The sequence below is a fragment of the Battus philenor genome, unplaced genomic scaffold, assembly GCF_028537555.1.
Source record: "Battus philenor isolate CCGP_79_NKW_IND1 unplaced genomic scaffold, ilBatPhil1.0.hap1 SCAF_1, whole genome shotgun sequence".
Classification (NCBI taxonomy): Eukaryota; Metazoa; Arthropoda; class Insecta; order Lepidoptera; family Papilionidae; genus Battus; species Battus philenor.
Genome location: NW_027181661.1, coordinates 19,103,380 through 19,129,752, shown reverse-complemented (window position 1 = coordinate 19,129,752; position 26,373 = coordinate 19,103,380). Strand labels below are relative to the sequence as shown.

The window sequence follows — 26,373 nt, the reverse complement described above, 5'->3', positions numbered from 1 at the left end:
GTAAATGCTCAAATTAATAAAAACAGCTTTAATTTTTATAAACAAAATGATTCTTTTATGCATATTGAATTAGTATCGCAAAAGATTAAAAGACATTTTTCAACCATAACCTTCTCTGAAGAGAGTAGTCGTAACATCCCACAATAGCTCGTCTTAACAAAGTGAACGACTTGATAAGGAATGCGTTATGACTGAAAAGGGCGAGTTCATTGCCCAAAGAGACTTGAAATGAATGGATATTAAAAGTTACCTTTTTTCGTTGACTTTCTGTTTCGTCTCGTTATTATCGATAAGTTTTTATTTCACGTTTCCCTAAGCACTGTAACCTTTACTCGGATTAAAAAACTTTCAGTGGGATATAGATTTAAGTAGATTTTTGGCGTAAATTCTCAATATTGCATAGATTTATAATATGATTTCCGGGTGCAATGAGTTGTAAAAAGAAGCCGGGCTTGGTACAAGGAACTGGCGACCTAGTTTCAGAAGGACTGCTTGCAATGAATCGGTGCCCACCATCAGCGTTAAGACTCCTGTCCCTAACTAACCAAATTGACAATGATTCTGCCAATGCTGCTTTGAATGCCCGTTGAAATGAACCGGTGTTCGCTTTTGATAAGCATAAATCTTTCAGTAGGTTGTAGAGATTTCGCTGTTATAATAGTTGGCACAAAAGTAATACCATAATGTGAACGTGACATAATTTTTACAAGTGGGCACAAATATCTGCTTTGACATTTATCAAGTAGATATATAGAGAATTAGTTGTCAATAAACGATGGAATATGTAATATATATTTATAAAGTTAGTTTTGCACCACCTGTTACCTCTCGCTTCTATTTCCACCGCATAAAAATTCACAAAAACCTAATTATTTCTAGTTATTTCGTTGACAACGGCCTAGTTTTAGTACTTGTTGACATTATTTGTGTGATTAAGAAAGGGACTAATAATATAGCCACTTCCGCTATGCAGCAGTAGTCGTGCAATGAAGTGCACCGCCTGCCAGCCCGCTGATAAATGCGCGTGCGGCAAACAATGCGAATTACACAACTGCCACCGTCAAATCACTCTACACGTGTTTTACCACTCCACGTTGCATCCTCAGGAGTAATGTTACACCGACCAGTGCCAAACACCGAGTCAATTATTTGTGTGACGTTTAAATATATTTGTCTCCTAGAGAACAATAAATTATTGTACATTGTATCGCCCGAACGATATGGCAAATTAATGAATGGAGAAACAATTGAATTTAGTTATGCCGGTGGTAAGAATAAAATTATTTCTAAAATAATTTTTAGTGAATCTAAAATACGAAGATTTCAAAAAGTATATTCTTTAAGAATATAGAATTTAACTTTACATTAAATCATGCATCAAGAAGAGGATAGAATGTTTCCGATAATTGTACAAACAATAGCCCACAGATGAATGGTTCACAGGGAATGTATTACATGTAACCCACGCAGGAATGCTTTATCAGGCAGCGTGTACCACAAGCGGTGTACGCATGAATAGTCCATCGGATGGTATGGACGTTAGTTCATGGTAGAATGACCTATTAAAATTAGCAACCACTTAAAAAATTGCTTTGGGTGAGCATATAATTCGATTATCGCAATGATAATCTTGTTTACTTAGCTATAGGCAGCGTACACACTCGCGCACTAGGATAAAATATAATGCAGGGATGATCGACACGCGGGTCGCTTGCGGCAGGTTAAACATGTTCATGTGACCCCACGAGCATTTCTATAATGAATTTATTTTATCGACTTTGCTTCTTTAATATATTATTCTAAAATTAATTATAATAAAAGGGTTATACGTAATAAATAAAAATAATTAATCGAAAATGACAACCGATCAAAACTGAAAGATGTACTATTAGATTACTAGGTACATGTAGCTTCTTCATCAATTTGGGCTGACATTGATCAGGTTGTATCAAAAAAACAGTATCAAAATTTCAAGTAATTTTCTTTTTTTTTTCTTTTTTTTAATTTATATTAAAATGTATGTATTTTAATTTAATATTCCTTATTGTACACATTGGGATACATTTAAATAGTTTCAAAAAAATGTACAAAAAGCGGTCGGCGGTCTTATCATACAAGGCAATCTCTAACAGAACCTACAGGACCGCATCCCTGCACTCGGCCCTCATCCTTGCCGGGCTGCTTCCTCTGGACCTGCGGGTCCAAGAAGTAGCCCGTTTATTTGAAATAAAGCGAGGTTTCTCTCTGCACGTGGTGAGGGACCGGGAACTGGAGTTGCCGGCAAGCTTTTTGAAGCTACCGCACCCGTCTGAGCAAATCGGTGTGGAGTTCTCCTGCCTGGAGGCAGGTGAGGAGGCTGCTCAGCTTGCCACCGCGGCTGCCGATCAGGTAATTTATACCGACGGCAGCCGCATAGAGGACAAGGTGGGTGCGGCGTTCTGTGTCATGCAGGGCGCCGCACAGAAGTACAGTAAAAAACTCAAGTTGGGCGGCTTCTGTACCGTGTACCAGGCGGAGCTGCTGGCGGAAAGAACGGGGTACGCGGTCAGCGGAGAAATGCGCCATACTAAGAGACTCGCGATCCGCCTTCCAGACTGTCGCGAGACCTGACACCCTCCATCCCCTAGCGTTAAGATTGAAAGAAAATGTCAAGAAAGCGCGCGAGAAAGGGAAGAATGTAAGTATCTTTTGGGTAAAAGCGCACGCAGGGGCGGAGGGTAATGAGAGGGCGGACCAGTTGGCCAAGGACGCGGCCCTGAAGAGTAAATGCAAACCTGTATATGAGGAATGCCCCATCTCATTCGTCAAGCGGCAGCATAGACTGGAATCGCTCGACGAATGGAATAGGAGGTATGTGGAAAAAGAGACAGCTTCGGTAACGAGGATATTTTTGCCGAATGCTATGCAGTCTTATTGCATGCTCCGCAAGGTCGGGTGGACGCGGTCTTGGCCCAGCTCTTCACGGGGCACGGGGGGTTCCCTGAGTACCTTCATAGGTTCAAGCTCAAGGAGGACCCCTTGTGCTACTGCGAACCGGGCGTGGACCAGACCGTGGCCCACTTTGTGGCCTACTGTCCCGCACATGCACGGATGCGCAGTGCCCTAGAGACTGAAACGAAGCTAAAAATAGACATAGAGAGCATCGCCGTTATGATGGGCGACGACAACCTTCGCCCATCATTCCTATCTTTCGCTCGTGGGGTGGCGAGTGATATGGTTGAAAGAAATAAAACTGTATAGAATAAGGTACTTAATAAACTCTGCACAACATAAATTGTTAACTAATAATAAGAAATAGAAAAAGAAATGTGTAATAAAGAATTAGGAAAGTAAAATAAATGTGTAAATAAAGATAAAATAAATGTAAGATAACATTAAAGAATAAAAAAAAATAAAATGTACCTAGCCACCTTAGAGTAAGAAGATGATGGAAGAAAGGCGAGGAAAGAAAGAAGGTATAAAAGAGCAAAACGAAAGATATTGTCAAGGACAAAAGTAAAGAATGAAAGATATTGTGACGCGTGAAAGAGAGTGATGAATAAAGAAAAGACTGAAAAAATTATTAAACAATAAAGTCCCTGATCCCAAAAAGTTAGGAGTACGAGAGGCAGGGGCCATGAAAAAAAAAATCTCTTACAGACAACTATAGTATAAAAAGGTTGAAGTACAAATAATGGGTAGTAAACGTATATAAGGTATAATACATTTTATAAATGTAATACAATTATAAATAAAAACATAAAACTGATTTGGATCGCACTTGTATGTATGAATATATAATGTTTTGGTTTAGTCCGGCTAATCTCTGTAATGGCTGCACAGATTTTGACGGAACTTATGCTGACAGGTATCTGATATAATAAAGAATAACTTAAGCTTATTTTATTTTAGAAAAATTCTTGTACGAAATGTAAAAACTTAATTAACTAAATATATTATTTGTTGAATTCCACGCGGATAAAGTCGCGAGCATAGGTAGTTATTAACAGTTTCGTAAATTATTTATAAGTTTTACTTTATTTGAGGCCCCAATGTATATATATTTATATATGTATATATATATATATATACCACTACTGTTTACCACTACTCGGTACAACTGTAAATATGTTTATATTACCTTGAATATAAATTATTTATTTTTCTATATAAACTAAAAAGCATTCTACATTCCGGCTACTGCAGAATTTCATAATTCTCCTTTAGCGTAGATTTTATTTTCCAGGGTTGGAATTCCTGTCGAATGTTTTATCAGATTCCATCTTTTATTAAGTCTGGTATTATTAATAAAATACTAAATGAGCTTTTTATACATCAGATGAACCTTGTTAAGGTAGCACACCAAGCTGACAAAATATACATTATTTCCGATTCGGTAAGAAATATAAAGTTTAAGTGTACGGTTTTACAAACAGAAACAAATAGTATCAACGACAAATGTTTCTATTAAAGTGTTAACAAATAATACTGAAAACTATAGAAACAAAAGTTTTTATGTGTGGATTCACAAATACATTGTTTAAGAGTAACTCTTATAAAAATAGTAATAATAAGAATACTCTTGTGTAATAGTGCCGAACCAGATATTATGTAGTCAACTTATAAAGTGCATCTAAAGAAAACAATAAAATAACCATATTACTGTGAAATAGATTTGTTAATTGATAATAGAGCTTTAAAATGAATTTCTCTAATACGGTGTTATGGAAGTTTGTAAAAATAATCACAAAACAAGCAGAAGCGCAGTTTGTTGTAGACTACATATATATATATATATATATATATATATATATATATATATATATATATATATATAGATCAGAACGTATTAAAAACCTTATTACTTGTATTTTAAGTTGAAAAATGTTATTACAAGCAGGCTCACTTTGTTTCCTACTTCTATTTACTTCTAAATTATACTTTTTATGAATGAGAGAATGAAAAAACGACTACACTAAAACATCGCAATTAAAAGTACATGCACTATAGAAACGAAAACCTCCGTCTCTTTCAATCCGGTAATATCAATCGATATCGAACCTATTTACTTAGAACGATATTTAGATTAAAAACCTTCTGCTCACTTTCGTTCAAATTCATTGAATCTGTAAATGCTAAAAATGCATGTAACTTTAGATAAAAAAGAGGTTTAGGAAGAGAATAAACCTTTTTCCAGAGACGTAGGTTAGGTTGTAATTCGCTTTATGCAGTCATGGTTATGCTCGAGATTTCTCCGCGAGATCGGATTAGGAGGAGATCTGTACGAAAGAAATGAAATGACATAGCCCAGCGGGTTGGCAAACTGAAGTGGTAATGGATAAGCCTCATATTGCTCCGAGTTGTTAGCCTCTAGGAATTAGAAATAGAAATTCTGAAGTGGATATCCTGTACAAGGTGGACAGACCACCTTCACAAAGTCGAAAGACTATGGATGCAAACCGCTTCCAACTAGATTTTGTAGCCTTCGATGTCATAGTTCTTGATAACAATTTAACTTCATATATCTTAAATTATTTTACGAAGAAAAGAGATATATACTTTATTTTGTATCTGTAGATTTGACTAAATTCATCTCTCTAATAGAATCAAGCGTTACCTCAAGGAAGTCCATGCTAACTTAGAAAGGAACTAATATCTAGCTACTTCCACTATGCAGCAGTAATCATGCAATCCAGTGCACCGCCCGCCCGCTCGCTGATAAATGCGCGTGCGGTAAACAATGCGAAACACAACTACCACCGTTAATCTACTTTGCGCGTGTTTCACCACGGGGCATTCTCAACAGATGTTAGATCGACCAATGCCAAACACCGAGTCAACACATTTCATATTAATTTTAAACGGTCTCTGGCAAGCGCTGTTTGGCTATTTGAACTCTATAAACAAATATTATGGTAGATGTTGAACTCTACTCAAAACTGTCTGCAATAAAATGGTTTGCACAGTAAAATGAAAAGTCAATGTCAGTTCTCTGACTGCGGGAGTATTTGCTAACCGGCAACTACGAAGGTACGAAACAGTTAACGGACAACCTCCTTGATATCGAAGCGCCGTCATAACTTGCTGTCGTTTAAGCAATTAAATAAAGTTTTGAACAATTTTCAATTGATTAAGAAAAGGACCAATATTTAGCCACTTCCGCACATGCAGTGGTAGTCGTGCAATAAAGTGCACCGCCCGCCAGCCCGCTGATAAATGCGTATGCGGCAAACAATGCGAATCACACAACCGATACCGCCAAATTACTCAACACGTGTTTCACCCCTCCACGGGGCATCTTCAGGAGTTATGTTACACCGATAAGTGCCAAACACAGAGTGAGCTCAGTCCGTCACCGCTCGTTATTTATATGCCACCTCCACCTCCATAACAGAAAGTAGAAACAGAAGGTAGAAATTTTAACATTAGTTATAAGGAGAATCGATTTGAATTTAATTCAAGCTGATCACTTAGGTTTTTATTCTCAAAAGATATTAGTTGCCTTCTAATAGATAATTGAAGATATAATAGCTTTTCTTACAAGAATAAGTTTTCTATTTGGCACAGAATTTTAGTAATAATGTGATTATACTTTCAATGTAATGCTTTATGGAAAACCATATTTTTTGATGCGATACACGTGTATGTTTTGACAGGGGTATTATCTACTTATGGTTTGCGAAAAATCATTTATGTCCTTGATATTTTTCGGTTTTTATCTGCATAAGGAACTTCCCTTGTGTGTTAACGAAAACTTTAAAAAATTTTGCTTTAGACGAGCCGTTATTTACGAGGTTTGCGTTCAGCAACACATTAGACGACACAAATACATTCATATATATAGATTTCACAATGGTAAAAATGTGATAAAAATGGTGATAAAGAATTATTACAAAACTTGTACAGTCACCAACGAAATTTTAAATTAATTTTATATTAAGAAAAGAAGTTTTTTACCTTATTGTTTCTCAGCCACGAGCATGCTCCCCTTTTATTAGATACGCGGCATCTCAGCAATGCGTTTTCATCCGGATTTACTTCTGTATACGAAGGTACATCTAAGAACTGCTGTAAAGCAACTGAGAGAAAATTAAAATTTTGAGAAAGATGAATCCAAGCTCTTAGAACCTCCTGCAATACAATTTTGTCTTTAAAATGAAAACGAACAGTTGCGGCGTTTAGTCGTAAAGTAATCAATACTGCGTCAAATTCTAAATGATAACGATATAAATACTAAGAGCAGTGGAAGTCCTGTGGTAGAGCTTTATATTACCAATAATACATTGCGATCACCAACCCGCCTGCTAGGCGTGACAGTTATACTCTATCATATTTTTTTCAAAAAACTTTACGTTCATAATTTAACAAACAGCTAATTATTATTTTCACATTTCTATATTTTTTAGCTTATATCAAGAGATATAATATTTTAAGTGTTTCTTTTATTTTAAGTTGTATGTGTTAAATTTTTTCGTACCAAGGTTTGTAATTACAGTACAGTAGATTAACGAAAGTAACCGACATATTCCATCGGATTGGCAGGTTGATGTGTCAGAAGAACAGTTGGTCGCTAGGGCCTTAACGCTTTGTAGTGGAGACAACGGACTGATAAGGTCAGCATGAATGACCACCAGGAGATTAGATGACCTCGGTAAGGTTATTCATTTATATATATATATATATATGTGTGTGTGTGTGTATATATATATTTATATATACATATATATCAAATCGTCGTCATCTTTTCAGCACATAGACGCACACTGAAAGATGTAGGCCTCCCTCAAAGATATCTCGATTCTCAAAATAATCAAGCAGCATAATAGAAAAAAAATAATAATATTGAAAAAAAATTATTATCTTATTAAGTCTCTTATCTTTGTATTATTATTACTAATTCATATTGTAGTTAAATGTATTTTATATTACTTGGTTTTATATTAATCATGTAATTAATTCTTTAAACATTCTCCTTATTATTTATCTTGTTAAATATGATGTTTAATTTACATTTTATATAAATTTTTATGTATTGTTTAAAAAAAATAACTAATGAAATTGGTTTGATGTTTATTATTTTAATAATAAATATTAATTTATTGTATACATATAGAAAAATATTTATTTGTAATACTTTTAGTTAGATAAGTTGTAAATATAAAAATAAACTTTTGACGTATGAATTTATATATTATTATAAAACCTCCCTATTGTACATATAGCCCTAGAATTGGAGTGTGTCATTAACATTCACGTGATCCGAACTACTTCATTAGTAGTTGTTTTACTAGAAAAGCTGTTACAGCAAATTTATAAATATTACTATGTTAATTAAAAAGGTCAATTATAGCTTTAGTTAATGAATAAGGTTGTACATACAGCTCAAACGGTTCCAAGAACTTCAAGTAATTTGGCCATATCTCTGAGCTATAAAACAAACCACAGTTGCAATCTGCCGTATAGAGAAGGACAAAAGTACAATTAAACAATAAAAATAAGATTCATCAATTTTATTTTCATAACCATCAACAGCCTTTGCCGTTGTTTTTAGTTTACCAGAAAATGGTTTCACGTTCTTGACTACATATTTAAATTATTATTACTTATACTTAGTCTGGCCATAAATACTGTTACTATTCAAAAAAAGAAAATATTACGTTTGAATTTGGAATCTGTCATTTTTATATGATTGCTTGATGTGTTTTCTTATTTTCGCGCCATTATATTGTTAAATATTTTGTTATATTAAAATGGAGTGGGGTGATAAAGAGAACCGAATCGCTGTGATTGCCTTACATAAAGTAGGTATGGAGAAAAGTGCAATTTTTAAAACCCTCCACCCGCTTGGTATTAGTCAAATGTTTGTTTACCGGGCTATTGATAGGTACAATGATACCTCCTCTGTTTGTGACAGAAAAAGATCTGGCCGTCCACGTACCGTTCGTGTGAAAAAGGTGATTAAAGCAGTTAGGGAAAGAATTCGAAGAAATCCTGTCCGTAAGCAAAAGATTTTATCTCGGGAGATGAAGATAGCTCCTAGAACCATGTCGCGTATATTAAAAGATGACTTAGGACTTGCAGCCTATAAGAGACGTACTGATCACTTCTTAACTGATAATTTAAAGAAGAATAGGGTGGTAAAATCCAAACAACTACTTAAGCGGTACGCAAAGGGAGGTCATAAAAAAATTTTGTTTACGGATGAGAAAATTTTTACAATTGAGCAGTATTTTAATAAACAAAATGACCGTATTTATGCTGGAAGCTCTAAAGAAGCTTCGCAATTAGTAAACAGAGTACAACGTGGGCATTATCCCACTTCAGTGATGGTTTGGTGGGGTGTTAGCTATGAAGGGGTGACTGAGCCATATTTTTGTGAAAAAGGTATTAAAACGTCGGCACAAGTTTATCAAAATACCATTCTTGAGACGGTAGTTAAGCCTTTAACTAACACCATGTTCAATAACAAAGAATGGTGCTTTCAACAAGACTCGGCACCGGGTCATAGAGCTCGATCCACCCAATCTTGGTTGAAAACTAACGTTCCGGACTTTATCAGCACTGAAAACTGGCCGTCGTCAAGTCCTGACCTAAATCCATTGGATTATGATTTATGGTCAGTTTTAGAGAGTAAGGCTTGCTCTAAACGCCATGATAATTTGGAGTCCCTAAAACGATCCATTCGGTTGGCAGTGAAGAATTTTCCTCTAGAAAGAGTTCGTGCTGCTATTGATAACTGGCCTCAACGTTTAAAAGACTGTATTGCAGCCAATGGAGACCACTTCGAATAAACATTGTATATTTTTAATAGTTATATATTGATGTATTAAACTAACTCACTATGAAAGGAATAAATGTTACGTATAAAAAAAAATCGTGCTTTTCTTTATAACAATATTTATGGCAAGACTAAGTATATTTCATTTGATCCGTTTAGATAATTAGAATTATTATCATTATTTTCGTAGTATTAATTCAAATCTCGAATACTTTGTATAAGGTATTTTTAAAGCTTTATAAAGAACATAATTAATTTTATAATATAGTTAGGATATATATGTAAATATATTAGAAATTTCGTCTCCATTATTACAATTTAAAAACACAAAACCAGTCTCTATGCCGTAGAGTTAACCGCCAAAACCTACACCGTTCTAACATACAGCTGCTTCGACAATAATTGCTTCCACTTTGTTAACTTCGTAGCACTTCTCGTAGCATCTTCGAAATCTACAGCTTTATGCATAGTTAAGAATTTTAAAGAATAGTTTAGGGTAAAATAATTAGATATAACTTCTGATTCAATTGATTTATCAATTTACTTTTTTTTTTAAATTATTTTTTCCAACAAGTATTTGTTTTAAATATTCTATAATAGGAGTAATATAATACGTAGACCCCTATTTTTTCTCTTGTTCTGTAACATTTTAAAATAAAAAAATATATTATTGATAAAAATTCATTAGCACCTCTTCCAATTTCAAAATGAAAATATTTTTTTTATTTTGAATTGATTTATTATTAGTTTTTATGATTGTGCAAACAGTTTTACGTGAATTCGCATGTAAATAGATTTTAGAATAGCTATTTAGTTGTAAGATCATGTACATATATAACATTAATAACATGGGAAGTCTAACCAATATAATTAAGAACGAAAAAATTCCGAGGAGTAAATACTATTCATAGACCTCGGATTTAGTATAAATTAGATATAGATAAGTTATCTACTGTTTTAACTTTTTTTATTATGTTTACTCTCAACTTTCAATTTTATTATTTTTGTCACTTTTCGGATCACCATATATCTAAAACAAACAATAACAAACTTATAAAGTTCGACAAACTTCTTTTTACCTTTTTATGTTAGCCATAATTTTTTTCTCGAAATTACGTACATCGACAGTAGTACAGGTTAAAATTCTAGGTAAAATACTCAAATATGATAAATTACAGACATCACTTATGCATTTGGCCATGTTTCGTTTTAATTGTGACTTTGATATTTAATCTTAACTTTCCCACTTTTAAATCATGCATATGTTTAGTTCAAGTTGTCTAAATAAATTATCTTTTGTTTTTAATATACCTATCTAACAATTAAATAAACGTTGCTTAGTTCTGTACATAAATTCTACGAACAACTTGACTTACACAATATTATGATTAAGTTACAATTTATTTCCGTGTCCGTACATATAATAACTGTACATATAACTTTAAAGATCCGGAAACTACCTTATATATTCCACTATTTACTATTTTAATCATTTAATTTCGCTCATTATTATTATTTTATATTATTGTACAACGTAAATTGATTAAGTATTAATATTGCACGTGCCATATAAAATCTAAAATTTTGATAAATAAGTTGAAAAGATCAAAAATAATTAGTTTGGTTGTAAGGTTTTATCAGAATGTTATTTTATTTAAATTACTTGAAATTGTTGCTAATTAAACCATTGCTTGTACACCAAAACATATTCTAATTTTTTTTTATATTTTACGACGTTTATTCTCTTCATTTTTCATTCTTTCTGTAAAAATATTTTTTTCGGTTCTATTTCTGTATTTCTATTCACGTTTTCAAAGTATAACGTGATTATGAAATAATTATGTTAATTTTATAACAAAAATTAGTATTATTTTAAATTAGTTATATCTTAAATACTTTTTTTTAATGATAGTCGATTATATTTTCATTTTATTCGTCTAAAACTTTTCTTTTATTATGTTATGTTCTATTTCAGAAAAATATTTTAATTTTATTTACATATATCTAGATCAATGTAACGAATGTACACATTGAAAGTTTTCTTTAATTTCATTTTTAAATTATGATTTTTATTTGTAATAGTCATTAAATTGTTAAAAATGACTCAATCAAAATGATAAATTTATATTAATTTATCATTATAGCTGGCAAAAGAAAACTTAATTTTGTAACGTACTTAATAACATTTTTTATTTAGATAAATGGTAGTATATATTTTTTTATTTAGATAATAGTAAAATAAAGTGAAAGCAAGAAGCTGTGTATTATCCAGAGCTAGCTATATGGTATGGTAACTGATATGTTTCATAGTATACATTGATATACGTCAGAGTAATTTTTTTTATTACTAGAATCTATATTTCACAATCAGCGTCCTAGTCTTTATTTGACGTTTAATATTTCCGAACAAAAAAAAGAACTTTTTTGCTTACGTTTTTGCATGTTTTATTGTTTACTAAGTCTTTTAATGTTTTAGTAAACAGATTAAGAGACTTTAATCATAAGCTATTTAAAACTAAGTTGAAGTCAACTAACTACTACGATTATTTTTTTTAAAAGCAACCGAGATACCAAATCTCGGTTGTTTTTAACGACGCCCTGACAACGTCAACTTTGAAAAATTTCTGTTTGTTAAGTTATTTTAGTTTAAAATTGCTTTAGATAATTTGTAGGCATAGTTTTAAGGAGTATGTACAAAAGTCAAAGAAAAAACAGTGCAACATAATAATTAAGTGGAAATGAATTCCCAGTTTTGTACATATATAGGAATATAGCTCGGTAGTAGTGTACTTTATTTTCATAATTAGCCATCAAAATAATTTATTAAAACATTGTACATACACATTAAATGCATTCATTCATTTCATTTATGATCATTTATTATTATGCAACTAAATTTATTTGGAATCATATAGACCAAAATATATAGTTTTTAAAATATTTGTAAGGTTAATTGATTTTATACATTTCATTCAAATTATTTATACTTTGCATTTTACATTAATTTTTACCCACAAAATATACAAATTACATAGTTGCATAGGGTCTAAAGACTCTCAGTAGTTTTGTAAATACAACACTTTATTAGTCTTCGTGTAATGGGTACATTCAAAAACAACATTTACTCATCTTGACTCATACATATCATTTCTAAGTTAAGACAATAATGTAGATTAGGTATCATTAAATAAATATAAAATTAAGAATGGTTTTGGGTCTCATATATTTCATTGTTTTTAGCCTGCGATGGTAAAAAGCGTTAGCCTAGAAGTAATTAATTTTTAAAACATCTTGCTAAATAATATTTTGTTGCAATATTAATAAAAAATAGTTTGTTGTAATATTAATCCATGTAATGACGGTGTCCATTACATGGATTAATAATAGTAATACGAGTTTTTAGTTAGATAAAAGTGAAAATTTAAAAAGGTAAAAACTAAAAAATAGTAGCGAATAACTTCGATCAAATACATAAGTTCTTTTATCAATAATTAAATTGTAATGTAATTATTTGATTAAATTTGTTGTTATAATCCTTAACTAAACAATACTAACTTCGTTTACTTAGCAATATTAATAACATTATTAAAATCTTAATTGTTAAATTTAATATTTAGTTATTTAGTCAATTTGATTTATGTAAAATTAACATTTGTTTTACGTTATCTGGGAAAAAAATGACGCTATATGTAACAGATCCGTAATGCTATCGCGCGTGGTGGTGGCGTAGTAGATCGACGAGTATCCTATCCAAGAGAACGTCAAATGCGGCTCCCATCATAACAATAGCTTAGTCTTTCAAACTCATAGAGTGTAATATTGAATACTTTTTTCATTTGTTTAAAAAATTGTATAGTATTTTTACTGCGCTGTGTGCCAATTAAATAAGATTGAAAAATTAGTGAAAATTATAGATTTCAATCCAGTTTAGTAATGGTTTTTGTTTAACAAGTTCATATATAAGTAAAACAGCACGAGATCATAATACGAACTACATAATTTATTAAGAATACAAACTTGTTTCTCTAATTTATAGGAATTTAATAATTATTTGGTATATTTATAAGATTTACAGTTTAATTATGATATTTTTATTACCAATTATGTAATAATTTATAAACAATGAAACTGGTTGGTTATATCTGCAGTTTTCTATACATTACAATATGTTTCCTTTATGTGTTATGCGATAGCTTGTTATGTTTAGGTAATAAAATTATGTTACCAAATATTTTGTTCTGTATTATATTTTATGATAATAAATGTTTGTTTTGTAAAATCTTATTTCATTTACTACATTTCTCCAAATCTTCGGCTCATATAGAACAGCATTCGGAGTTCTACATGCCTTTGTCTCGTGTAGCTTCTACTCCAAAACTATACGCTACTAATAGATTATTTATAATGACAGAGAAAATATGCGACAAATGCCAAGATGATTGGCAAAATGAAGAATGAATAGTTAGAACACTAAAAAGTCTTACAATTAGAAGCAAAGGTCCCCAGCCCTGAAGAGACTGTTGATAAAGAGAAGCTACATACACACAGAATGACTGTTAACCCCTGGACTCCTACAGCGCTCTCTGTTCAACCGGCGGCTCAGTTCGGGTAACGGTTACTTTATTCGACAAGCTTCATGCCTTAAAAACCGCCGCAACGGATAGCGCGTTTTAGACACGCGCGACCGTCGACACTTTTATGATGTTATACCTACGTATACACTGGTTGATTGATAATAGATCTATAAGATTTAAATGGGTTGAATGTATGGTACACCTTATCCTAATCAATGGTTTCAAAACTGATAAATAACGTAGTAACACTGTAGTGAGAAAAAGCGTTACAAAAATTTTGATTTTTACATGTTTAAATTATTATTATTTACTATCTGTACTTGTAGACTGTACAATTTATGAAATTGGTTGTATAGTAGAAAAAAAAAATTTCACAGTGATTAATTTGTACAGGGTGATTGGAAATATGTGCTAAAAACTTTAAAGTTTTTTGACAAACGTGCTGCAAATTTCAAATCACTTTGTATGAATCGTTAATATTTTTTGCAAATAGCCATTCCATATAAATCAGTCATTAGATTTACTTCATACAAGTGTTATATATTAATTGAACTAAAAAAAAAAACAAAAATTAAGTGGAATAAAATCGAGTAGACCGTATGTTAAAAATACTTTTGGCTAAATATACTACTGTCAAAGAAAAAAATATCACATCGCTCAAAATCTCGACTATGCGATTGGTTAATACCGAGCATGGTTAATTTGAAAAGTTTTTGAAAACAGAACTCAATAGATTGCGCGGTCACTTAGTACGCCTTCGTGTGAATGCAACCCACGTTTGTTCGATGATGCATTTATTAATCTTAGGTATACAAAAAATGCTGCATGTTATAGCATACAAATATAATAACTGCTATGTGTGCTAATCAAGACCAGTGACAACGTTATACTATATCAACTAATACATAATATCGCTAAAATTAAAAAAAAAAGTATTATGAAATATTTGAATTAAGAATTAATTAATTATCATCATGTCAGTTGAAAGAAGCCTTGGAGACTCCCCCAATGATCACCGCGATGAACGGTCTTTCGGATGAAGCGACTTACGTCGTTGGTCCAACTAGTGGACACTAACCATAGTGTTGCTAATTTGTATAAAACAGAATTTTTTATGTAAGATCATAAAAACTGTCAGTGTTTTTTTTTTAAATGAAGAGAAATATTTTTGTGCAAATGGATAACTTTACAGGTACATCACTTTTTTTTTAATTGTCCAAATAACAAAAAAATATTTTAAAATAATTGGTTTTATATGCCAATTGAATATTCGAATAAATATAAAAATAAATCGTCAATGATAATGTAAAGCGATAAATTCAATAATAACTTCACTAATGTGCCTTTTTATACAGTATATATGTACAATTTTTTTTTAACTCTGCCGTTGCCGGTCCCAAGCCCGGATGACAAAAGAGGAGGGTTCGCTAAGAACGGCGATCCGAATTCCTCCTACAAACACCAAGGTGGAAGTCAGCTGTAAAACAAGATGCCAACGCCGAGCAATGGCGGCGGTAAATAACCAATCAAAATCGCTAACCCATAACCGTGAGCGAGTAAATATCCTCAGAAATATTGGGTGTATGCGCCTCCTGTATTACGTGTATTACTACTCTCCCGCCCCTTTTTTTATGATAATGGAAAATAAAGAATGCGATTTGTCCTGCGATCCGGCTAATCCGCCGGGGGTTACGAGGTCCCCGGGCCTCATGGTGTGAAATCTGTTACCGAAGACTGCGCAGACGTGGGTAACCAGGCCTCTGCCTTAGTGAATGCTACTGGAATACGTAATTTTGTGCAACAGGTGTTCCATCCAAGCCTTCTTACGAGAACACGATCTAATTCACTGGGAAGTACCTCCCATATAAACTCTCCAAAACAAAAAACACTTGATAAAAATTTAGAAATAGATACTCCCAAACCGCCTGACTGGCAAATAGTACCTGTATCTAGAAACCATAAACGGAAAAATATCACCGACACCATCTCCAGAAAGAGTAAAAACCCAGAACTGATCCCAAGATCTGTCTGTGGACGAGACCAAGAATTCTAGTGAATCAACTGAAAAACAACCTAGTAAACCGCCACCATTTTATTATCATTCTGTTTGGCATTGAGGACGTAAACGGACTCACAGAACTTGGAAACGGCAGCTGATTCAAACTTATTTACCTTTAAGATAGTCAATAGAAATCAACTAAGGGTTCCTTGTAAAGATCTTACAACCTTAAAAAGGAGCAGCGCAGCCTTAGAGTGGTCATAAAAAATCTTCACCACTCCACACCACATAGTGCCATCGTGGAAGAAATAGAAAAAACTGGGAATAAAGTCTTCGGCGAGATCATTAATACCAAGTACGGGCCAGGCAAAAAACCCACATCTACGTTCTTTGTGAATATCGTCCCAGGACCAAACAACAAGGTTGTTAAAGACATCAAGTACATATACCACCAGTCTATCGTAATTGAAGATCCTAAAAAGAGGAGAACACTACCACAATGCCAGAGGTGCCAACAGTACGGCCACTCGAAGAACTACTGCATGCGACATATCGTTGTGTAAAATGCGCTCAAAGTCATAAAACTGCTGACTGTCCAAAAAAAGACCGCAACTCACCAGCCCAGTGTGTCCTCTGTGAAGGTGCACATCCTGCAAACTATAAAGGTTGCTCGATATACAAAGAGTTCCTTGCTAGAAGAATGCCACAAAGGACGACTCAGAAAAACACCACTAGGCCGACAGAGTAAAAAAAAACTACTCCAACAAAACCCGAAAACCCCGTAGGAAGTAAACCCAACGACAGCTACGCTGAAACATTAAAGAAGAACGCACGTGAACCGCAACCTGAAGCGAGAACGTATAATAAATTAGAAGAATTAACAGATGAGCACTCTCTTGAGACTCATAACAACACTGTTAGATAAGACCACAAAATGACTCCACTCATGATAGCCACTTGGAACATTAATGGTTTGACGCCAAACAAGTCCGAGTTGGAAGTATTGATTGCGAACAATAAACTGGATGTTGTACTCATATCTTGAAGCACTGCACACCAAAAAGCAACATAAAAGTCAAAGGTTGCTACATCTACATAACTTGCCACCCCGGCACTGGTCACGCAAGAACGGCCATAGCCATTAAAACTTCTATTAAGCACCACATCTTGCTCGAGTACAAAACCAGCCAAATACAGGCAACTTCTATCGCAGTTGAAAGTAAGGATGGACCCCTCAATATATCTTCAGTATATTGCCCACCAAGACATACAATAGATAGTGCAAAATTCTCTGATTTCTTCCTCACACTCCGGAACAGGTTTATTGCTGGTAGCGACTGGAACGCACACATACTGGGGCTCCAGATTAACAACTACAAGAGGCAGGCAGCTCAAAGGGTGCCTAGATAGACATAACTTAATCCCGATCTCGTCGGGCGAACCCACATTCTGGCCTACAGACCTAAAGATAAAGCTTGACCTGCTAGACTTTTTCATCACCGGAGGACTTTCGAGACACTACCTCAAACCCGAGTCTTGCCACGACAGTAACTCTGATCATACCCCTGTGATACTGACCGTAAGCACGACTCTAATAAGCTACGAGGAACCCGAAACCTTGTCCAATAAATACACTCACGAACTCTGAAGTCCACGAAGCTCTGGAGATCGAAACAGTAAAGGAGGAGATCCAGCAGTCATCTACTAATTATAAAAATCGGCTAGACAAACACCCAAATGACTTGGCTTCCGAATTGACTTGCATCCAGTACAGGAAACGTCTTAAACGCCATGACATCCAGAGAATAGACGCTCGATGGTGAACTGGGAGTGTCTCCCGCCGGGGAGACCCCTTCCAAAGATATAACCACTCAACAAATCCGCTTATAATCCTGGGACTAATCGCAGATGAAATAAGGAACACAAAAAAATAAAACTGTTAGTAGTTAGTAGTTTTTGTTGGTAGTTTTTAATATTTCATCGTGTGAATAGGTAATTTAATTAAAAACTTAATATCAAACAGTTAACATATATATTTAATAGTAATAAAGATAATTACAAAAGAACGTTCCAGCGTTTTCAATTGGAATCAAGGGCTCTGTAAATATAGAGCACTAATTGCTACTACCATTAATACTCTCGGAGCGCTTTTGCATAGTTTGTGAGATTTAATTTTCGTATTAATCCGAACCTGGATATTTCATTAGGGTCCGGTGGAGCTCACCCCTGACGCACGGGGCACATCAGCCGGACGCTTAGGGTGTCTGCGCTTCCGGGCTAATGATACACGTCGTTAATGATTTTGTAAACATACCGCTACAGCTTATACATTTTAATGACACAGCTAATAAAGATAATCCTTCATTAAGAACTTTATTTTCCAAGAAATATCAAAACAACAGGACTAATTATAATAAATCAATTCTTAACCAGATTTGGATGTAGAAATCCATATTTATTAAATCTTTCTTTAGTTTCGCGTAAAAAAAAAACTGAAATCTTAATCAACAAACGTAATTTACTTTTGTACAAATTTTGTTAAAACACACGAGGTTATCTCATTCAAATGTCTGTTAAAATTTAACAATTTCCTATAGGATTACATGATGGTATGATAGCAGCAGTGTTATATTTAAAATTACTTGTAGCTTACTTAGTAACAATAAAGTGTTTGCTAACTGACTCGACAGTTTCAGGCATTACTTCGGGTGAATATCATTCAGTGAAACCTCTATCTCTCAACACTCGCAAGTAAATTCAGCTCGGTCGTCTTTGCAATTGAAAATTAAGACAGTAAACGGAAGTTAATAAGCCTTGACTCGTATATTTTACCAACTTTCATAGCAATTTTGTCTTACGGTATTTTATTATGAGACTGCTGCCGAAATCAATTCTATGATTATTTTACAAAAAAATCTATGCGGATTCTTTAAATTTATAAACAAAAGATTCCCTGAAAGAAATTGTTATTCTTAGGGTTGCCATCATACATACCGCTTGTTTGAGTGATCTTTGGGGATGGCCTATGCCTTGCACTGGGCGTCTATGGAATGTAATAATAATATTTGAAAATTAAAGAAAAGTCTTATACTATTGAACATAAAAAATAGTATTTTTTATATTATTATGTTAGCTATATTATTATTTATATGAAGATGATGATGAAACATTCACTTAAAAATGAATACGCTTTACATGAATTTTCATGTAACAAACAGGACAAATACGATATTAACTTTTCGGAATATCAGTCAGACAAAAGTTATTAAGTGTTTCCATAAAACGAAAATGCAAATGTAACTCGACGCTGCATATTTGTATCCCGACAATTTCCGTTCTATTCAAATATTGTCGTAATATCTCGTATCTATTTTACATTTGGCATCGCTTTGACGCACGGTAAACAGATGCGAACAGTTCAAAGCTTTGGGTCAGTTAACTGAGCTTTTGATTACGCCACCCGTGTTCTCGCCATGTTCTCTGAATATTTTGTTATTTACACCCAACCCCACCTACTTTTCTGAATAACTCGCTAGTTCTGATTAACTTTCGTTCATTCGTTATACTATAATATTATATTACATTACAGTACCATTGAGATGTTCCTTGTTTTTTCGTTTTTGAGATTCCCCATCCTCGAACGTGCACACAAAACTACTACTACTACTACTAATCTATACTACTCAAGCGCGCCTTTACAGTGATCTTTCTAACATAGAAGAAGGTCGTGTAGCGGTCGTGTAGCGGTCATGTAGCGATCGTGTAGCGGTCGTGTAGCGGTCGTGTAGCGGTCGTGTAGCGGTCGTGTAGCGGGTCATCAGCCCTGTGTAGCGCTCTTCATAGCTCGCGGTGCGCCTGTGTTTAATCCTGTGCTATTTAAATAGACAGCGCTCCCCGAGGTATATATTTTTTACGCTGCAACCAACACACGCATCCATCATCATTACAATAGAGACAACGTCAAATTATAGATCGCATCGACATCACAGAAGTAAATGTGAACTTAAGACCATCACCTTAAACTTAAAGGCAGAAGAATAAAGGGCCGGCCGACAAAATCAAGTAATTGTCAAAAAATAATCCATAAGTAAAATGAGCGAATGATAATTTGAAAATAAAATTTCCCAATTAAAATCATAACAATACATAAGTTACAAATTCCGTAAACATTACTAGATATTTCCTTAATACATTTTTTCCCTCTCCGCAGATTTGAAATAGGAAAAAAATGATTTCTTTATGTTACCTTCAAAAACAGGTGTCGAAACAAGTGCTACAGCTATTTATTCGATTGAAAGAGATATCGATTCAATACGAACGTTCGAAAATGTCATATGTTTAAACAGTAGTAAAGTACAAAAGTCTTTTTCGTTGTAAAGGTGTAGATGCATATAACGAGATGCAGAGTTCATAGTTACGGATGACCTATTTATTAAATCTTCATGTACTACAGGACCCTTTGTCTTTTTCGATATAGTTAAGGCTGCGACAAGTCGCTGGACGCAGCCAGCGCAAGACTGGTCATCGCGGTGATTTTTGGGAGAAACCTCTGCCTCGACCGGAAGGCGCGGCAATCTTTATGTCAGCTGATGTACGCCCATGAAATTAATGATGATGTTGGTGGGTGCGGCGTGCGCGAATACAACGCTCGCGTAAAAGAAAATTGGTCTTACGCAAGCCTCGTTCAAGTACAGCTTGTGCCTAAGGGCAATTTGCTTGAGGAGCAAATGATAGGGTAAAGCCTATTTAGGATGTGAGAGGCTTTATTCCTTGGCGAATATGCTGGTTGAATGTCAGTTTGGAGTTGAAGGTGACCCCGAGGTATTTGACCGAATCCTTTCAAGGGATGGGTCAGTCGAAGAGGGAGAGGATGTCCGGTCAGCGAGACGCTTGCGCTTGCGTACCCGGCAGTCTGAATTCAACGCGAAAATATAATCGACTGGCTTTTGTCGGGGTTAACGTTTATTCTCCATTTCCTTAACCACTCGCTCAGGCGGGTGGCCGCGACTTGAAACGCGCGCGCGGATGGAAATGTCGCTAAATTAATGCGCGCGCTCTGCTAGAGGTGAAGAGTGCGGTGTCGTCCGCAAAGAACGCGAGTAGGATCTTGCTATCTCTCGGTATATTGCTAGTGAATAGCGAAAAGAGTAGTGGAGAGAGGCAGGATACCTGAGAGACACCTGCTCGGATGGGACGAGGAGTAAAGGATACGCCTTCCGCTCGATAGCGGAAAGTGCGGTTCGACAAGAAGGCTCGTATGATCTTAAAGAGTCTATCCGGCACGTTGAGTGCGTACAGTTTATATAATAAACCGTTGTGCCAGACTTTGTCGAAAGCCTTGGCGATATCGAACAAGATAGCGCCTGTGTCACTAGGCTTGCTTGGCTCAAAGCCGATGAGTATGGATTCCGTGAATCTGTGTGTGTGACGGACGCACGAATGGTAATTTTGGAATCCGAACTGTTCGTCCGGGAGGAGTTTTTGCTTGTGAGCGACGACTTTAAGCCGCTTGAGAAGGACGCGTTCGTATAGCTTCCCCGAGGTGTTGAGAAGACTTATAGGGCGATAACATGACGGGAGGTTCCTTGATTTGCTAGGCTTCGGAATCCCCACCACCGCCGCTTTCTTACCGACATCTGCAAAAGAGCAGCTGGCGGTAAGGGAGCTGAAGATGGAAACCAGTAGGAGAATAAGGTGAGGAGGGAGGATTTTTAGGACTCTATTGGATATACCATCAGGTCCCGGGGCAGATTTGTTTTTAAGAGCTTTTATAAGGTCTACGACCACTTCGAAGGAAACGTAAGGGATTTCCGGTCCGTACCGCGGGAGCGTCGATTTGATCCGGAGTTCAGATTCGACCGTACACAGATGGATGGCGAAGATTCAGTGCATTGTTGCTTTTAGCTGTCGGCCAGGCATTCAACCTTGTCAATGTCGTCGAATGCTAAGGAGGAGTCGGATTCTCTAAGAGGGGGGCATGAGGGAGCTATCGTCTGCTTTGAGACTTCGAGCCAGACGCCAGAAGGCGTCTTTTGTAGGCTTGAGGTCACTAAGCAGATCGTCCCATTTTTTGTTTCTGTGCTCTGCGAGCCGTTCTTTGACAAGCTTTTGAAGTTTGGGAAGGCGCGGTCTATTCTCCTCGGTGCGATACCTATCGGGGAGTCTCATAGCAGTGTTTTTTTGTCTAATCAGGCGCCGAATATACTCTGGAAGAGGGTCGAAAAACTTGCGCTTGATGACTGTCCTCCGGGTAGATTCTTCGGTGGCTGAGTGAACGTGTTTAGCGAATGAGTTTATTGCCTGTAGGGTTTCCTCAGGCGAGTTGAGGTTATCGGGAATACTAGAGAGATGCTGAGTCTCGATTCGAGGGCATATCAGTTACGCTAGTTTTGGTTGTAAGAACCTCTGTAGCGCTATGGCCCAGTTGCATTAGGACACCATTAATTTGCAACGTGACGTTGCTAAACAGGGCTAGGTCAATAGTTGACGCCCTGTGAGGCAGCAGGTTATTGGGGTAACGAGTGGGTGATGTGGGAGCCCTTATGGCTAAACCTAGTTCGTCGGATGTTTGCGTTGTTGGAGCTGGCATTCCAGCTGTCGTGCTTGCTGTTAAAGTCGCCAGCAATCAAGAGTGTTGGTCCTAAGGAAGTGAGCGTCCTAATGTCCGATCGAAATATCTCTTTGTTACTAGGGAGGTATGCAGATATTAATATTAGTGGAGGGTGTCCGGTGAGAGACATTTCACACACTAAGACTTCCAAGTTGGTGAGTGGTGGAGAATCAAGAGGAAAACAGTGCAGAGACCTTTAGAAATAAATCAAAGTTCCTCCTCCCTTTCTGGGAAGTCTGTCATTTCTAACGAAGTGATAATTAGCTATTTTAGGATCGCGGTTGGAGGGCTAGAGGTGGGAGTCCTGAATGAGCAAAACGTCGACGTTATGTTCACTCAGTAACTGAGCCACTTCATCCTTTTTATCGGAGAGGCCGTCAATGTTGAAATAGACAACAGTTAGAGCCAGCGATGGTAGGATGACGACTAAGGGGCGCGGGCTAAACCCGGTGTGTAGAGGGAGAGAGCTTTTAAGGAAAGTTTACATCTATTGCTATATTTAAATGTACAGCTTATTTAGTGTCAATGAATACATACTGCACCCTATCCATTGAGCTATGGTAGCCTAGCTGAGACTTGCAATTGTTGGTCGCAGGTTCGATCCCCAGGATGCGATCTTTAATATTTCACACTTTGTGCATTAATTATATGGCATTTTCGCTGTTCACAAACAAGTTTCCAAAGGATGGGCAGCAGAGTTCTCTGCGCCATATTATAACACCACACTGCTATCGCTAACTCGCCTGCAAAGCGTGGCGACTATGGTATATCCCACCTGGCTATCTCTGGCGGAGGCCTATGCCTATTACGGGCGTCTAGGTACTCAAACGACGACTACGACAACCCCATATCTAGAAATCAATGGTTTCAGAAATAATTTATAATGTAATGCTTGAAAACCTTTTTCAAAATTCAAATTACTGCATATTAAAGCTAATTACTGTTTCCTAGTTATCAATGCAGGTTTTGTGATGCCAAGAGTTATTGGCTTGGAAGAGAAAAATAAGTTAATGTAATATATTTCAGAGAGATTACTTTATACGGGTGATTGTAAATAGGTGCATAAGTTTTGAGGGTATTCGCTCTCAAATGAAATATACATTCACCTTTTCTAAAACTTTTCTACACCTTTAACAAATCTCCCTGTATACATTTATATGTGTATAAAAATGTGTATGTGTGTATTTATCTTTTTTAATATATTGAGCCACATTCTAAACTTTTACGTACAAAGTATACTTGTCGAATACTCGCTTCTTGTACTTTTTCTGTTGACATATTATAGTAGTCTGTTTTTTATAGGGTTCCGTTTCCGGGGCCTATTGTTCAACCCTTATAAGGGTGAACAGGGTCCATATTTACATCATTATTTTTCAAATAATTTTGATATATTTCCATACTCATCGTTCGTCCTCCACTACATCTTTTATCATTTCTATGCTTTCCTTCCATACGTCGCCTCACTTTTTTCGCTTCTTCGCACTTACGTCTAGAGTTCTACAATTTTTACGTTTATTATTTTTTATCATTTGTTTAACAATTTATTTATACATATCTTATATCATAGCTATTTCGTCACTTTAATTTATAATTTTAATTTTTTTAGTTCTTTATTTTTATTTAATTTTTAATTGCTTTTTAATGGTTGTTTGTTAGAAAGTGAGTTAAAAGATCACCCATTCTACCGGTGTAATGTGAACATTAAGAGTATTAAATTAAAAACCACTTTTTTAACACAGACATATATTTAGTAAGGTTTTACAACATCAATAAAATTCAAAATTATATATAGTCTTATCATTATTATGTAATAAATTAATATTATTATAAAAGACTAGTTAAAAACATTTATACTAATAAAAATACATTTTATTTTCGAAAATACATTCATATACATCAACATTGAGTTTAAACACTCATTTAATCTTATGACGCACAACACCGAGGTTTATTGTCATATTAACATAAATATACATTTTAAAGCACATTTACTTATACATAAGTAGCTAAATATATATTATTTATATACACTTAATATGCCAATAGTAAAAATAACAATTTTTCAATTAATCTGTAAGTATATTTTCAAAAAAATTATCTAAAACAATTATAAATAAAATTATAATTACCTTGTCAATTAAATTTCTCTAAATCGATTTCAATTGATTTTTTTTAAATATTAATACATATACCCATTAATGCAATTTGTACAAAAAAACGATGTATAAAAAATATACAAATGAATGAAAAACAAAAAATAACTTACAAATTATAAACAATGTAGTCTTTAATGAAAATTAAAATAATAATAAACCGTAACTAACTCTAATTAACATGTCTATAACTTTGTTATCAATATAGAAAGAATCATATTCCTTATCACTGCTATAAAATAGCGAGTGTCAAGAAAATGTATTTTTTAAACACACTGTGAACTAACAGAACAAAGTATGTCAATGTATTCCTAAAAATGGAACTTTGTCGAAGTACTGCTCGGTATATAATACAATCAAAACTGAACGTTCTAGAATATTCATTAATAAATTCGATACATTATGAGTTAGCAAATACAATCAACATGAAAATCCGTCCAGTAGTTTCAGACTCTACAGACTAAAACCAAAGTAATAATTATATAAAGTTTATTTTTTTTTTGTTTAACACATAATTTATTATTTACTCATAATTGTTATTTTATACATTATTCTAAAATTAACAACTCAATCGAATTACCGAATCATTGATGTAATCTATAGGCGTGCTATTAACATTTAAAAAAAGCAGGAAAGAAAACCAGAGGAAATTTTTTCCTCAAGTTACTTCCTAAAGGTATTAATAGGCTGGATTGTACATAGAATAACAGAAGATGAACAGTACTGCCAATGTTCTTTCAACATATACAATTTATAAAAAAAAAGATAAATATGAGAATAAATTTTCAATTAAAGGATAAGCAATTAAGAATCGTGATCAGGGAAATCATAAAACAATACGATAATTGAAATTATCACAAAATTAAAGGACTGAATTATTAATGACAATGTACACTATATAAGTTACTATCCACAAAGGCAAAAAATTTTGTTTTATGCCAAGATCTTAAATCAGAAATAATTACAGTACCCGGCAATAAATATTGCACATCGAACTTTGGAAAGAGACAATCGGCTTATTTCGGCTTCTATATAGACACTGTTGCTGCATATGTAATAAATAAATTGTTTAAAGTAATGAAAAGATTAATATGTGTTTACATTTATTTTAAATTAATACGGACATGGGCAAAGGCTCGAATTTAACATTACTTTCCCAATATATGTTTATACTGTCACCTACATTAATATCTTGATTTATTACTAAAAGTATTAACAATTACCTAAATACTAATGCACAATACTATACTATATATACTACCCGGACGTTGTTAAAAAAG

At 34.5% G+C, this 26,373-nt stretch overlaps 1 protein-coding gene across 1 annotated transcript in view; it reads right to left on the bottom strand.

The window, feature by feature from the left end:
- The window catches only part of LOC137920096 (kin of IRRE-like protein 1), a 32,713-nt gene extending 19,827 nt beyond the window's left edge, over positions 1-12,886 (bottom strand). Inside the window, exons 1-2 of the mRNA XM_068763343.1 lie at positions 12,883-12,886; positions 6,937-7,058 (exon numbers count right to left, since the gene is read on the bottom strand). Coding sequence (XP_068619444.1) covers positions 6,937-7,058; positions 12,883-12,886 — 126 coding nt within the window. The remainder of the gene's footprint in view (positions 1-6,936; positions 7,059-12,882) is intronic.
- Between the last annotated feature and the right edge of the window lie 13,487 nt (positions 12,887-26,373).